Consider the following 14,729-nt stretch of genomic DNA (forward strand, 5'->3'; position numbering starts at 1 on the left):
GCAGACGGAGATATTATCCCACATTGCAACCGTCGATACTCGAACCTGCTGCTTCATGGTACAACTTCCCAGCCACTTACCAACTGATCCAGCTCCTGGGGGCATCACGTGCTCCACCTATGATTCTACTGTAAATGTGAAATAAGTAATATCAAATTTAGAATTATTAAGATGAATTAAAAAATACTTGTAACAAATAATTCAAAATTTTAATCTGATAATCATGTATTGCATTTTAACAAATCTTTATAAATACATTATAAGGGTATGGGATGGTCAATCTAGAAGTTCAGTATCTTTTAATTACGTCTCTTATTTGTAAAAAAAATATAAATATATTATAATTAAAAATTAGATTATAAATATATAAATGATAATTTAAATATTCTATCGTGATAATATAACTTAGGGATCGCCTATGAATTCACAAAACGAATAATGTACCGATGGCAATTATTAGATCCGAATGATATTTTTAGCGGGCCCAACCTATCGCATGTGCCGACCGTACGGGACCTACTGAGATCGGGGCCAGCTCAACGTTCTTTAAAAACTGTATTAAATATAGTTTCATTTATATATAATAAATAAATGTATAATGTTGCCAATAAAATTGGTCCGTATTCTTATTTGAAACTTTGCAATAATATTAAATTAATAACTATCAGTATAAAATTCCTTTTCACAATTATTTTTTTTAACTAAATAAATTTTTTATTAAAAATATCAATTTTCACTGTTTTTTTAGAAGTACTTCCCTTACAAAATTTGTATTCAAGTGACAATTATTATAGTTATAAATATCAACTTTTCTTACAACTCGGAATTAACACTTCCACATTTTAAAATCGACCATTTAATGATTCAGAATCAACCGTTTAACGATTTAGAATCATCGGTTCGATAAATTTTGATAAATTGACTTTTAAATTTAACTGTTCAAGATGATTATAATTTACGATTCGAAACTACAAGTTTGGTTCACCATAATTCAATATTATTACATTAAAATTTTTAAAATTTAATATTTATTTTAAAAAATACTTACAATTATTTAAGTTACTTATGTATCCCTTTAGAGTATAAGATTATTAAAATTCATGTAATTTTTTTATATTTCTACTCTTTTACATTAAGAAATGATGTTATTTTTTACTTCCATTTACTGTTCCTGTATATTTGTTCTTTTGGTATCAAAATCTTTGATTTCGTTATCAGAAAGTTACATTTGTGGATTCTTTTCTCGACTCTAGTCCAATCTTCGAGTAATGTTTGGATTTCCAATGAGTCGAGAGATAAAGTTGATCACCGTTCACCTAATATGTTACCGCTAGCACTGAACATCTACTCAACAGCAACAGTTGACACTGAACAAGCTAAAATTTCTTTGATGATCTCGGAGAGGACGGAAAAACTTTGAACCTTTTATGATCACTACTTTAGGATATCAAAATTTTTACTATCTTCTTTATTAAAATTAAAAGAAGTCATAAAATAATTCTTAAGTTTCTATGTGTAATTTGAGAAATCTCATCGACGTTTCATCCGTTCCTTTAATAAAAGTTATACTTTTGTAAGTTTTAAATTATAGTAATAGTTTGTTGCGTTTTAGAAATATTAGTTTGTATTCTATATTTTACATAATATTGATTATAAATATCATATAAATAAATTTTAATATTATATATAATATTAACTAGATTGGGAGGAAAAGAATCTTTAAATATAATTAAACATAGCTAATTTAAATTTAGAATTAAAATAAAATATAATTAAATAAATTTTAGAAATAAAATAAAAATAATTTTCTCATTTATTTTTCATAGCTAATATACAAGAAGATAAAGATTCATTATTAATACTAGTGTGATCGTGCACACGCGTTGCGTGTGTAATATAATAATATATAAATTATTTGGATATTTGAAAATCTGAATTGTTTGGATTTTCTAGTATCACCCTTATAAACCAAGAATTAATTATTTAGGTAATATTAGTCAGACTCATACAATAGTAACTACTGTAACGGGCTTCCCTATGTAAAAAAAATATTTTATTTTAATATTATACTTGTCTTAGTAAAAAAAACTAAGAAAAGTATATTTTTTAACATCGTCGGCCTAAAATATTTATAGAAGCTTCTTTCATCATAGTATTGTCAATTCTAAGATGTGGGACTAAAGAGAACTATATTTTTTTAGTGAAATTACTAATAAACCTTGGAATTATTTTTAGTGTAAATAGAAAAAAGGACATTAACGTAAATGCATTTTAGGCTTCACCAAAGTTAGTTAGTAAAGGGGGGAGATTTTTAATAAAATAGTAAGATATTTATTTAAAACTAATATTATACTAGAAAAATTCTCTATAACTAAATGAGCAGTAGAATAATAAACATCGAAAAGTTGTTCGATTATTTTGTTAAATAATTTTAAAATTTCACAAATACTACTATAAATATTCTATTATTGTGAAAATAAATATATATTAATATTTTGTAAAAAATAAATATAATAATTCTTTATATTGAACTAAATCTTATAATAATTGATATGTTGAATTTCAATGTATTAGTACATCATATGAAAATTTTTTAAGTCTCAAAAATAAGAAATTAAAATATTAAAATAAGAAATTAAAATAATTTTTTATTCTCATATATATTAAAATAATTTTTTATAGATGTGGCCATAAATAAGAAATTGCAGTTCTATTTAGTTTAATATGATTTTCTAAACTTTTTAATTCATCTTAAACACATAAATTGAAAATATGGCATATGATCCTGTCCGAATGCTGAACCAACGGACGCTGGGCACGTGGCGCTCCTCGGTTGCTGGTGTGGATCTTCGACTGGTTGCACGAAGCTCCGGCGAACCTGCACAGAAGTCGGGCCGGGAAGGGGTTCCCGGCAGCGACCCTCCGACGCTCAAGTCAGGCAAGCAAGCAGTGGCAAGTGGCTCTCGAAATATCAGAATACGTACCTCCGGTGAAGGATGGGGGCCTTTATATAGGGCAGCGGAGAAGCAAGTGCACACACACCGAGGTGTACACGTGTCCGTAGCCCATACCCTAGTAAGGGCTTATCAGTGAGCTTACCTGACCCATACTGCTACAGTCCCAGCATGTCCTCGATGGGACAGCCGAACCCCCTGTCGCGTGATTTGGAGTATAATCATGTCACGAAGCATGCCAGCTGTCAGAAGATGTCCCTTGTCTGTTTCCCCGAACTCCTGCCGGGCACCCGACCGGCCCACGTCCTCCTTCCGTCCGACCGGTCAAATATGATGGTCCACTTGGGAAGTTTTTGGTAATGTGTTTTGTGGCGACCGTTAGCAGTATGTTTCATGCCTTCAGCCGAGCGTGTCGTCCGCTCGGCCTACGATCTTGTTCAATGAGCGCCGGAACCCCGGCTTCCATAGGGATGCCTTTTGCCATCGGCTAAACACCGGGCGGACGCCCGGTCGGTTAGACCCCTTTCTCCGGTCGGCCTGGTTGGTCCGACCCTCTTCGATGAACCGCCCGGCTCTTTGACTTCCACGTGGCGTTGACCTGGTCGCCTGTTCTTACCGCCGGATCACCCCATAACATTAGTTATGTGATTACTTGGTAATCACATAACCAAGATTATACATGATAACTTGAACAAAACACACCCTATAAGTTAACAATTTTTTTTTGGAAGTTCTAAGAGTTATCAATCCAATAGCAAGTCACACTTATATACGAATGTGTTTGTCAAAGATCACTCACTCCAAATATTTGAACATAAAGAAATTTTATTATTTAATTTACTAAATTCATCAATTAAATTCTTTTTTCTTTGATTTACTATTTTTTTAATTGTACGGGTAAATGTAGTTCTAGGAATACGTTTAGCATATGGATTAAGAAATTCTTTATAAAAATCTGTAAATGTGTATTTAGATCCAAAAACTAAAAAAAAAATATTTTATGGAAATAAATTTAGCTAATGACTCACTTAATTTATTATCAAAATATAAAAATAAATTGGAATCAATACTACCACTAGTTAAAAAATTTAGATAATTGTGTTTGAGAACGTTCAAGTCTATATTCTATCGGGTGTTTCATTTTTATGTATTGTTTCAACAACCCATTGCCGTCATCGGCTTGAAATTTGTAGAAAGCATTATAATATTTACATTTTGCATGCAATTCTCTCAACGGAAGAGTGACATTTTCAAAATGTTTAGTGAAAATAAAAGATTTTAGAGGAGAAATTTCTCTAACCTTAGAAATAATTGTATTGATATTTCCTTTTGTGTCCGAGTGTCGGAAATACTTGGTCTCGTGGATTGAATGTTGGGGTCCTCGTGCAAATTCACTATTTCTTTCCCTTCCGAGAACGAGATGATGAACCTCTAAGTCCTCCTTCCATTGTAGTTGAAAGTTGGAAATGAAAGTGTGTAGAAATGAAGACTTAAAGTCGAAAATGTATAGAGAATATGAAGTTTTGAATAAAAGTAGAGAAAATATGTATGAAATGATAAAATGAACTCTCTATTTATAGAATTTGGATAATAACATATATTAAATTATAACTATTGATTAAAAAATAGTCAAATGATTTTAACTTTTGAAAAAAAATATTTTAAAAAATCATCCCCACCCCTACCCGCAACTGTTTGAAATTGACGGATCCAACGTTAGTAAACGCTAGTCAACGGTACATATAAAAACTCTAGAACTAGCGGACTAAATCGGTGGTTAACCGATGATCCGCTAATTTTTGGAAGCATGAAATCCTGGCAAGCCGATTACGATTTGGCCTGTTGACCTGACTGAATGAGAGGAACTAGCTTGTTAACCCAGTTAGAGGTCCAGATCATGTCTATTTTTAACTATGCTTTGGTAATTTGTGTGTTAACAATTTTAAATTAATATCATTCGTATATTTAAGATAATCATAGTTATATATTAATATTTTTCTGTTGTAAAATCTTATTTTCTGTGGCATATCCACGTGTCAATTATTAAGGCAATTTAATTTTAAAAATGAGAGACTGCTTTGTCGTTAAAATAAATCGTACTTCCTATGGTGCAACAATTAGAATACGTTTGGTAAGATATAATCTACTTTATAATGTAATTAGAATTACATTACAAGGTTGATTATTTTGTTTGTTTTAACTTTAAACCTGTAATGTAATGTAATCTCGATTACAAAAGATAGTAAAATTTTGTAATCTGAATTATAAAATAAATACTATGTAATCCGATTACATTAGGTCACTGTTTAATCAAATTTTGAATACTGAATATAACCCTAGTCAGCCGACTGGTCGTCGCCAGTCGCTCGGTTGCCACCCGTCGCCAACCGTCCCCGCCACTACCGCCGGTCATCGGCCGCCGCCGCTACCGCAGAGGTCAATGTCGATGGCCGTTAGTTGTCGCAAGCTCCAACAGCTATGCGACGATCATTGATAGAAGTAGCAGGATATTTTTATCATTTTATAATAATATGAATTATATTCCTTATAAAAAATAATTGATACCAAACAAAAGAATGTAATCACCCTTGTAATCAAAGATTACATACATTATATTATCAAACGTAGTAATGTAATCAAAATTACATTACATTACAAATTTGATTATATTATAAGCTCGATTACATTACACCCAACCAAAGGTAGCTAGGGTGTAATCTGCCTTGTAATGTAATACCGGACGCAAGCTCCGACAGAGATGCGACGACCGTCGGTAGAAGTAGCAGTATATTTTTATCATTTTATAATAATATGAATTACATTCCTTATAAAAAATAATTGATATCAACAAAAAAAAATGTAATCGCTCTTGTAATCAAAGATTACATATATTATATTATCAAACATAGTAATGTAATCAAAATTATATTACATTACAAATTTAATTACATTATAAATTCGATTACATTACACTCAATCAAACGTAGTCTTAGTGTTTCAACGGATAAAAGATTTAAAATTTGAATTTCAATTATGATATATTATATGAGATTTTTTTCTAGTGAAGAGTGAGTCGAAAAAAAAGTTGTTCATAATATATCTCTATCAACATTTTTTGATTTATTTTAGTAATTAATAAAAAAAATTATAGGATCAAATGAGTCACTCCCAAAATTAATAAGTTCAACTAACTTATACTGTCAACTAAAAAAATTATCTTCATTACATTCACATAATTCCTTGTAACACAAGTTTCTTAACGTCCCAATTTATTAAACATTTTTGATGATATTAAGGAAAAACCTTGACACTAAAATATATTTATTTATTGTTCTGTTGATCATTTTCATATCTATGAACAAGTAGACATCATTATGAAGGGCCACCATTCGCTTTTTCTTGCTTTTCCGATGCTTCATTTCCAAGTGTCTTTGATTTGCTAGTCTCCACCAACAAGCTCATAACAACTTTTATTGGCACTTTTTTTATGATAATTGATTAGATGAGTCTTTTGACATTTTTAGTAAATTATTTGCCTATTGCTTTATTTATCTAATAATTTTTTTTATTTTTGTATTAGTTAATTAATTAATCTAACATAAATGAATTATTTCAAATTTAGTATAATGTTTGAGATTTTTACTATCTAAACAATGTCTTAATTGGTTAGTCAAGTTTAAATATGTTATTTTGACAATTGATTGGCAAAATAAATTTAAGTTAGGTTTACTTTGTTATTTTAATGTGTTTAGCAAATGTGTATGTGCAGAAATTTGATAAGAATTTGTAGATGCAACGACTACTCAATGATCAAGGTTGAAGAAGTTTAAAGATCAAAATCAAAGGTTGAGGAAGTTTAAAGATCAAGATTGATTAAATATTTGACAGATAAAATTATTTAAATTTTATTAAAATTATTTTAAATTGGTTTATATAGTTATTATAGCCAAACTTTAAATCTTAAAATCTTTAACTCTCAGTATTAAACTCTAAATACTATTATATTAAAATATTCTATTAAAATTATTGGAGAAGTTACTGAATAATTATTCAAATACTAAAACAGTTTATTAAGTGTGATAATAATATTAAAATAAGAATATTATTGGGATAAAATATTGGTAAAGTGGAGAAAAATCCCCAATTCCATTCTTAATTTTGCATGCAGTCCCCCTATCTAAAAAAGTTTGTTTCCACTCCCTACATGCAAAGTTTCTTTTGCTCCAACTCCCCTCATGTAAATATCATGACCAAATTGCCCTCAAATGTTTTAGGTATAAAAAGTTTAAAAACGAGTATCATTCTGATTAAATTCAGTACTTTATAACTAGAATTCAGTACTTTATACTAGAATTGAGTATATTTTCTATCAAAATTAACCCTCATATTTTTCGGTACAAATACTTTAAAAATGAGCATAATTTCTATTAAATTCAGCACATTAAATTAGAATTGAGTATATTTTCTATTAAATTGAGTACGATATTTTTCATTCTTAATATAATTACTCAAAAATTCAACATCATTTACCATTTAAAGAAAATCTAGTAAATTTTTCATCCAATTGAGTCATTTAAAGAAAATCTAGTATAATTTCCATCTAATTGAAGTGAAAAAAAAATCTTACTCAATTTGATAGAAAATATACTGGATTCTAATTTTAATGTACTGAATTTAAGAGAAATGATACTGATTTTTGGATTTTTTATACCCAAAAATATCATGGGCAATTAGGTAAACATATTTGACTAGGGAGTGGAAATAAAGTTTTTCACCACTAAGGACTGCATGCAAAGTTTTGTTTATCAATGGGGAGTGCATGTAAAATTACCCATAAAATATATGATGGAATGTACTTTTATTTTTTTTAAAAAAAAAAAATAGATGTCCTATTACCCTTTATATAATTTAGGATGTTTTATTCTTAATTGGTAACTTTTAACCAAGTTTCTATTCGTAAAAATTTCTATAATTAATATATAATATTAAATTTGAAATAGAGTATAAATATTGTGGTAGATTAAGATTAGTTAATTAATCGTTTTAAAGTTTGTTGATTAAAGAAGTTACCAATTAAGATTATTCGCAACCTTCAATATTACGCCGCGACATGAAATGAAGTTGGAAGAAAATGAACAAAACCAGCAATTGGCGCTACAGCGAGTGGTTTTGCTGAGGATACCGACAAAGACAACGGCGAGGCGACAGCCAATCTTTTACTCGTTAGAGTAAAGGAGAAGGTGGGTGGGATCTCTTCCCAATTATAAAAGGGGTATCGGGGCTAAGCTTTTCTCACCATTCCATCCCAACTCCGTCCACTCCCCTTTCTTGATCACACTCCGTTGCGTTACGTTGCGTTTCTTTCCTTTTGGGTTTCTGGTTTTTTTTGTTTTGCTGACGGATACTCCGTCGAGCAGCATTGAGTTTCCAGTTAGAGGTAAAGCCCTAATCTTGCACCCACCTCCTGCCACCAAATGGATCTGTATTCTGTTCGCTTGTTGCATGTTGCAGCGGAGATGCTCCAGCTGCGTTTTCTTGTGTAAAGATCCGGTTTTGAGCCAAATTTCTGGCAAAAATTATGACTTGTCTAAACCGAGCTCTCTTGGTTGTCAAGTTTAATGACACAAAAAATCGATTTTGGTTAAGGTTTATGTATCAGAGTCGGGAAGCTCTTATAAGGTCTTTTTTTTTCTATCTACTTGAGTTTGAGTTAGATCTGTGAGCTGGCTGTGTTCGTTGGCAGCATCCAGGAAGAAAATGGCGATTTTGACAAAGGAAACCTAGAAATCATTCTCAGACTCGTAGAGGATACACTTTCTGCGGATAATAAAGAGATTATATGGCTGTTCTTCCACGCAGTATACCCTTGACAGAGTACTTTAGAAATATTGCCCTCCTAATACTGATATCTGCAATTTTCCTTTGCGATGGAACATTTGGACATAGATTTAGCTTCAGAAGTGTAGATTTCTAGCTTTTAACATATGAAAATAAAAGAGAGCTTTTCTCACACCATGTGTTCTCGTGAGACTTATCTTTTATCCTGCAGATCCAGTTGGAGAGAATCTTAATTTTATTTAATTATTTAACATAGAATTATTTTTCTACTACAAATATAAAAAAGCAAGGATATAAGAACGTCTAGCAAAGATCTGTCCACTTCATTATTTGTATTTGTTATATTCTTAAGATTTTGTTTTGTTATTTTTTCCAAGCTTTTGCTGTGTTGGAGATCTAAACTATTTCTTGATTACGTGTCTGCAAACTCACATTCTAGTTCGTAGCATTGAGGAAATTTTATTTATTTATTTATTTTGTTTAAATCCTCTTGTATAGATTGAACCTTTCAAATCTTTTTTCACTGTCATGGGCATGGATCTAGGTTATTAGTTTGTTAATTCTTGTAATTGGAAACTAGTTTTGTTTCTGGGGTCATGAATAAGTTGTTGAAAGGAAGAAAAAAAATTGAGTTTACTTATGGTAAAATGTAAATTAAGTTTATTTGAAGGTAAAATGTAATTTTTCTTTTTACTGAAAAGGTGAAAAATTTCTCTTGCATTTGTTTTTTTAATGCTTCCTGTTGTTCTAACAAATAGATCTCTATGTTTTTAGAGGCTCTTTGAAGCTTGAAAGAAAACATCCACAAAAATGCCTCAACGCAGCTTGACCCGTGCTCTCAGTGTTAGGGAGCGCATTGGTGACTCCCTTTCTTCCCATCCCAATGAGCTGGTGGCACTTTTCTCAAGGTATATATATAACTATCTCAGATCTATTCTTTTGCTCCATAAAAATATCGAGAGAAGTCTTTCTTTCTTCTGGATGGTTGGATATCTGCATGTTTACTTGCATTGGCAAAACGATGTAATACTCAAAGAGCAACCAACCATCTATTCAGCTTATGATTTACTGTTTCATGGTTTATCAACATGAAAATAGAATGATCTACCCACTGCACATGCCTTCTTTAAAAATACTTATAGATCATCGCCTATCATACTTTACCTTACAACCGTTGTATTCTAAAATTGTCTAAGATATAATGGTCATATTGCAATTCTATTACCCTTATCTTGAGAAACCATGAGTTAATGAGTTCGACACATCTTTGGGATTTTGGATTTTTGATTACTCATTCAAATCTTTAGCCTTGTTCTTGTTGCTTCAACTGTTAATGGTCTATTTATGATAACTTGCATCTGATTACTTTCATCTCTCAGGTTTATTCACCAGGGCAAGGGTATGCTGCAACCCCACCAGTTGTTGGCTGAGTATGGAGCTACCTTTTCTGAAGCTGATAAGGAAAAACTGAAGGATGGAGCCTTCGAGGATGTTATCAAGGCAGCACAGGTATACATTGGATGATACTGTTTCTAGCATCGTCATGTTTAAATCTTTTCATTTTCTCATTGGATTGATCTTGTCCTCAATGCAGGAAGCCATTGTTATTCCTCCATGGGTTGCTTTGGCTATCCGACCTAGGCCTGGAGTCTGGGAATACGTCCGGGTCAATATCAGTGAGCTCGCTGTGGAGGAGTTGACTATTCCAGAATATTTGCATTTCAAAGAGGAACTTGCTGATGGAAGGTAGGTGAAGCTAAGACCTGTATCACTATCATCAGATGCTTTATACCTCTTTGAGAGAAGCATTTGTAATTCTTCTCCTTTCAGCCCACAGAACAACAACTTTGTGCTGGAGTTGGATTTTGAGCCCTTTAATGCTTCTTTTCCTCGCCCCTCGCTGTCAAAATCTATAGGTAATGGAGTGCAGTTCCTCAACCGTCACCTCTCTTCAAAGTTGTTCCAAGACAAAGAAAGCTTGTACCCCTTGCTTAATTTCCTAAGGAAACACAATTACAAGGGCATGGTTAGTACTCAATTTTAGTTCAATAACAGATGTACATGTGCACACTTTTCTAGAGTAACTAGAAATGGGTTTCTGCCATTGTCGAAGATCTGTCCAGGAAAGCATTGAGCTCCTAAGCTTCTGTAATTAACTATTTTCATTCTTGCTATGCAGTCAATGATGTTGAATGATAGGATCCAAAGCCTTAGTGCCCTCCGGGCGGCATTGAGGAAGGCAGAACAACATCTGCTGAGTATCCCATTGGATACACCGTACTCAGAATTCCACCACAGGTAATTAATAAGGGTCTTTTCTGGGCATTGAAATATGTAGTGGAAATTTGTGAAATCATGTAACTTCCACAACTCCTTAAGTTTTGTTGATAGGTTGTTTCTTACATGAATGGTTTAGATTTCAAGAGCTTGGCCTTGAAAAGGGTTGGGGTGACAGTGGCCAGCGTGTATATGAGACCATCCACCTGCTACTGGATCTTCTTGAGGCCCCTGATCCGACCACCTTGGAGACTTTCCTGGGAACAATTCCTATGATGTTCAATGTTGTGATCCTTTCTCCACATGGGTACTTTGCCCAGGCTAATGTTTTGGGTTATCCTGATACTGGTGGTCAGGTATCATCTATCTGGATCAGTGTCCATGTACTTCATGTTGTATTGTTTGTCACTTGAATTCATGTGCAGGTCGTGTATATTTTGGATCAAGTCCGTGCTTTGGAAGATGAGATGCTTTTGAGGATCAAACGTCAAGGACTAGATATCACGCCTAGAATTCTAATTGTAAGAAACAGAACTGAATCTACTCAATCTTTCCCTTAGAATTCTCAATAATAAATAGGTTCTGAAAAAATTCTTGTCCTTTGATTCGAAATGCAGGTTACCAGGTTGCTCCCTGATGCAGTCGGCACAACTTGCGGGCAGCGGCTTGAAAAGGTTCTTGGAACTGAGCACACTCATATTCTTCGAGTTCCATTTAGAACAGAAAATGGAATTGTCCGCAAATGGATCTCCCGTTTCGAAGTATGGCCATACCTAGAAACATATACCGAGGTAAACCTAATCCTATCACCTTTATTTAAGGGGTTTTCTTTGTTAAATTTGTTCTAAAGGCTTTTGTTGTTCTTTTCCGGTAGGATGTTGCAAATGAGTTGGCTGGAGAACTACAAGCCACCCCTGATCTAATCATTGGTAACTACAGTGATGGAAATCTAGTGTCAACTTTGCTTGCGCATAAATTGGGAGTAACCCAGGTTTGAACTTCTCTTTGTATGTAGCTGCCTTGCTCGATAAAACCAATAAGCTTGGTGCATGGTAAGTTAGCTCATTGTCTTTTTCATGCAGTGCACTATTGCCCATGCTCTGGAGAAGACAAAATACCCTAACTCAGATATTTACTGGAAGAAATTTGAGAATCAGTATCACTTCTCTTGCCAATTCACAGCTGATTTGATTGCTATGAATCATGCTGATTTTATCATCACTAGCACCTTCCAGGAAATTTCTGGAAGGTAATACTCAAGCCAAATGCTTTTCTAATCAATTGTTTCTTGGCAAAATTACTATTGATATAGATCTAAATGGATGTTTCCTATTTCTTATCTGGTTTCAGCAAGGACACCGTGGGGCAGTATGAGTCTCACACTGCCTTTACTCTTCCTGGACTCTACCGAGTTGTTCATGGAATCGATGTCTTTGATCCAAAATTCAATATTGTCTCACCTGGTGCTGATATGTCCATTTACTTTCCATACACTGAAAAGAACAAGCGATTGACATCTCTTCACCCAGAGATCGAAGAGCTATTGTTCAACCCCGAAGATAACACAGAGCACAAGTAATTAAGGGCCTTTAGCTTCTGGTACATTTAAAATTGTTGTTTGATTAATGCAGTGACAAACTTAAGAATCTCGCAGAGGTGTGCTGAGTGACACCAAGAAGCCCATTATCTTCTCCATGGCAAGGCTGGATAGGGTGAAGAACTTAACGGGTCTGGTTGAATTCTATGGTCGGAATGAGCGCCTGAAGGAGCTGGCAAACCTTGTGGTGGTTTGTGGAGATCATGGAAAAGAGTCGAAGGACCTTGAGGAACAAGCAGAGTTCAAGAAGATGTATGACCACATTGAGAAATACAATCTGCACGGACATTTTCGATGGATCTCAGCCCAAATGAACCGGGTTCGCAATGGTGAACTCTATCGTTACATCGCCGACACCAAAGGAGTCTTCGTTCAAGTACTGCTCTTCATTTACAAACAATGCCATATTTAAATTTTGATGTTCGCCACAAGGTTTAGCTAACCTGTTGTTTGTTTGCTTTGTATTTAGCCCGCGTTCTATGAAGCCTTCGGGCTCACTGTTGTTGAATCAATGACCTGTGGGCTGCCAACATTTGCAACCCTGCACGGAGGACCTGGAGAAATTATAGTTGATGGGGTGTCTGGCTTCCACATTGATCCTTACCAGGGCGACAAAGCTGCTGAAATCATCGTAAACTTCTTTGAGAAGTGCAAGGAAGACCCAACCCACTGGGAGAAAATCTCTCTAGGGGGACTACAGAGAATTGAAGAAAAGTAAGCTTTCTTTCATGAATCAATACCGAAACTAAGGTTCTGAACAGCTATATCTAACAAGCACTCTAAAAACTCAAATAAAACAGGTATACCTGGAAGCTCTACTCTGAGAGGTTGATGACACTCACTGGAGTCTATGGATTCTGGAAGTATGTCTCCAACCTGGAACGGCGTGAGACTCGTCGTTACCTGGAGATGTTCTATGCCCTCAAATATCGTCAACTGGTACAGCCACACCCCACCTGCATTACTCTATGTACTTAAGTTTTCTCATTGTTTACCATTTTGACTAAGTAACATCTGCATTATCTCCATTGTTATTTTCAGGCTGAGTCGGTTCCACTGGCAGTTGAGGGAGACGCTGCCGCCAAGTAGACAGAGACTTAGAAGGAACCACAACAACCTGTTTGTTTTCAAGTCTGAGAATTCAGGAGAGGCTTTTGTCCCAAGTTATTTTCCAATTTATGCCAGACCTATTTATCGAATCCAGAAGTTCTTCCCTTTGATGTGTGTTTTTCAGTGTGTTTACCATGTCGGATTACTCTAATAAGATCAGTGGCTTCCTTCTCCTTGAAATACTTTGAGCAGAATGTTGTTCATGTTATTGTTTCACAAGGCAGTAGGTTTTCAAAGCATCAAGCACAAATTGCATCCCATATATGGAGGAGCTAGGCAGCAAGAATATGAATATATAGCTGGGCATTGCTTCTATCTCCAGCTGTTGATACAAACAGTTACAGACAAAAATACAAGCCTGCCATGGCGATATAAGTAAACGAGTCGACTTCTTTGGAGAATACAAATAGAAACAAAGTGCATTGCTTGGAATATAAAACAAAAATTGGGCAACTCGGGAGTCTGATATTTTGCATTTAGGATTTTAAATAAATTAAATATTTCTGGGCAAATTTAGTATTCAGTTGGATAAATATTTATATTTATTTATATTTGTTTTAAGGATAAAAGTTAAAAGTGCATTTTTTTTCAAATCATCCTCACAGTCTACTGTTTAATTGTGTATAATTATCCAATTTTCTTCTAGTATTGTTATCTCTTGTTTAAATTTTGAACCAGTTGGGCATGCTATAATAATTACGATTTTATAATGACTATATATATTATAACAGTTACAATTTTATAATTATTATAATGTAATTTAATATACTCAATGTTGGTAGAATTCACATACAGTAGCTATAAAATTGTAGTTGTTACAATACGAGTTCGACTTTCTCATATAATATTTACGTTATAATAACTACGGTCTTGTAGCTGCTACGATACGCTTGATCGATCAAAAATTACACTAGAAATAATAGTATTAGGACAGTTGAGTAATCATATATGAT

At 33.6% G+C, this 14,729-nt stretch overlaps 1 protein-coding gene across 2 annotated transcripts; it reads left to right on the top strand.

The window, feature by feature from the left end:
• Positions 1-8,233: 8,233 nt before the first annotated feature.
• Positions 8,234-13,956, top strand: LOC121996391 (sucrose synthase 2-like). 2 transcript variants are annotated; one of them, XM_042550352.1, is made up of 16 exons: positions 8,234-8,391; positions 9,567-9,700; positions 10,172-10,301; positions 10,387-10,538; positions 10,599-10,818; positions 10,972-11,090; positions 11,209-11,425; positions 11,495-11,590; positions 11,687-11,860; positions 11,944-12,060; positions 12,152-12,318; positions 12,420-12,644; positions 12,724-13,042; positions 13,136-13,380; positions 13,467-13,605; positions 13,708-13,956. In XM_042550352.1, exons 2-16 carry the CDS (start codon positions 9,603-9,605, stop codon positions 13,753-13,755), a joined length of 2,466 nt encoding a protein of 821 aa, XP_042406286.1. In that variant the 5' UTR covers positions 8,234-8,391; positions 9,567-9,602; the 3' UTR covers positions 13,756-13,956. The 2 variants fall into 2 exon arrangements, with proteins under 2 accessions (XP_042406286.1, XP_042406287.1); XM_042550353.1 differs by having other exon boundaries at positions 10,623-10,818.
• Positions 13,957-14,729: the final 773 nt, after the last annotated feature.

The sequence above is a fragment of the Zingiber officinale genome, chromosome 6A (genome assembly GCF_018446385.1).
Source record: "Zingiber officinale cultivar Zhangliang chromosome 6A, Zo_v1.1, whole genome shotgun sequence".
NCBI lineage: Eukaryota > Viridiplantae > Streptophyta > Magnoliopsida > Zingiberales > Zingiberaceae > Zingiber > Zingiber officinale.

Excerpts from the sequence above, each read along its gene's own strand:
- LOC121996391 (XM_042550352.1), top strand. The coding sequence starts at position 9,603 with ATGCCTCAACGCAGCTTGACCCGTGCTCTCAGTGTTAGGGAGCGCATT. Across the intron at positions 11,591-11,686 it reads TCACGCCTAGAATTCTAATT|GTTACCAGGTTGCTCCCTGA; the intron begins GTAAGAAACAGA and ends TTCGAAATGCAG. Across the intron at positions 12,645-12,723 it reads GAAGATAACACAGAGCACAA|AGGTGTGCTGAGTGACACCA; the intron begins GTAATTAAGGGC and ends AGAATCTCGCAG.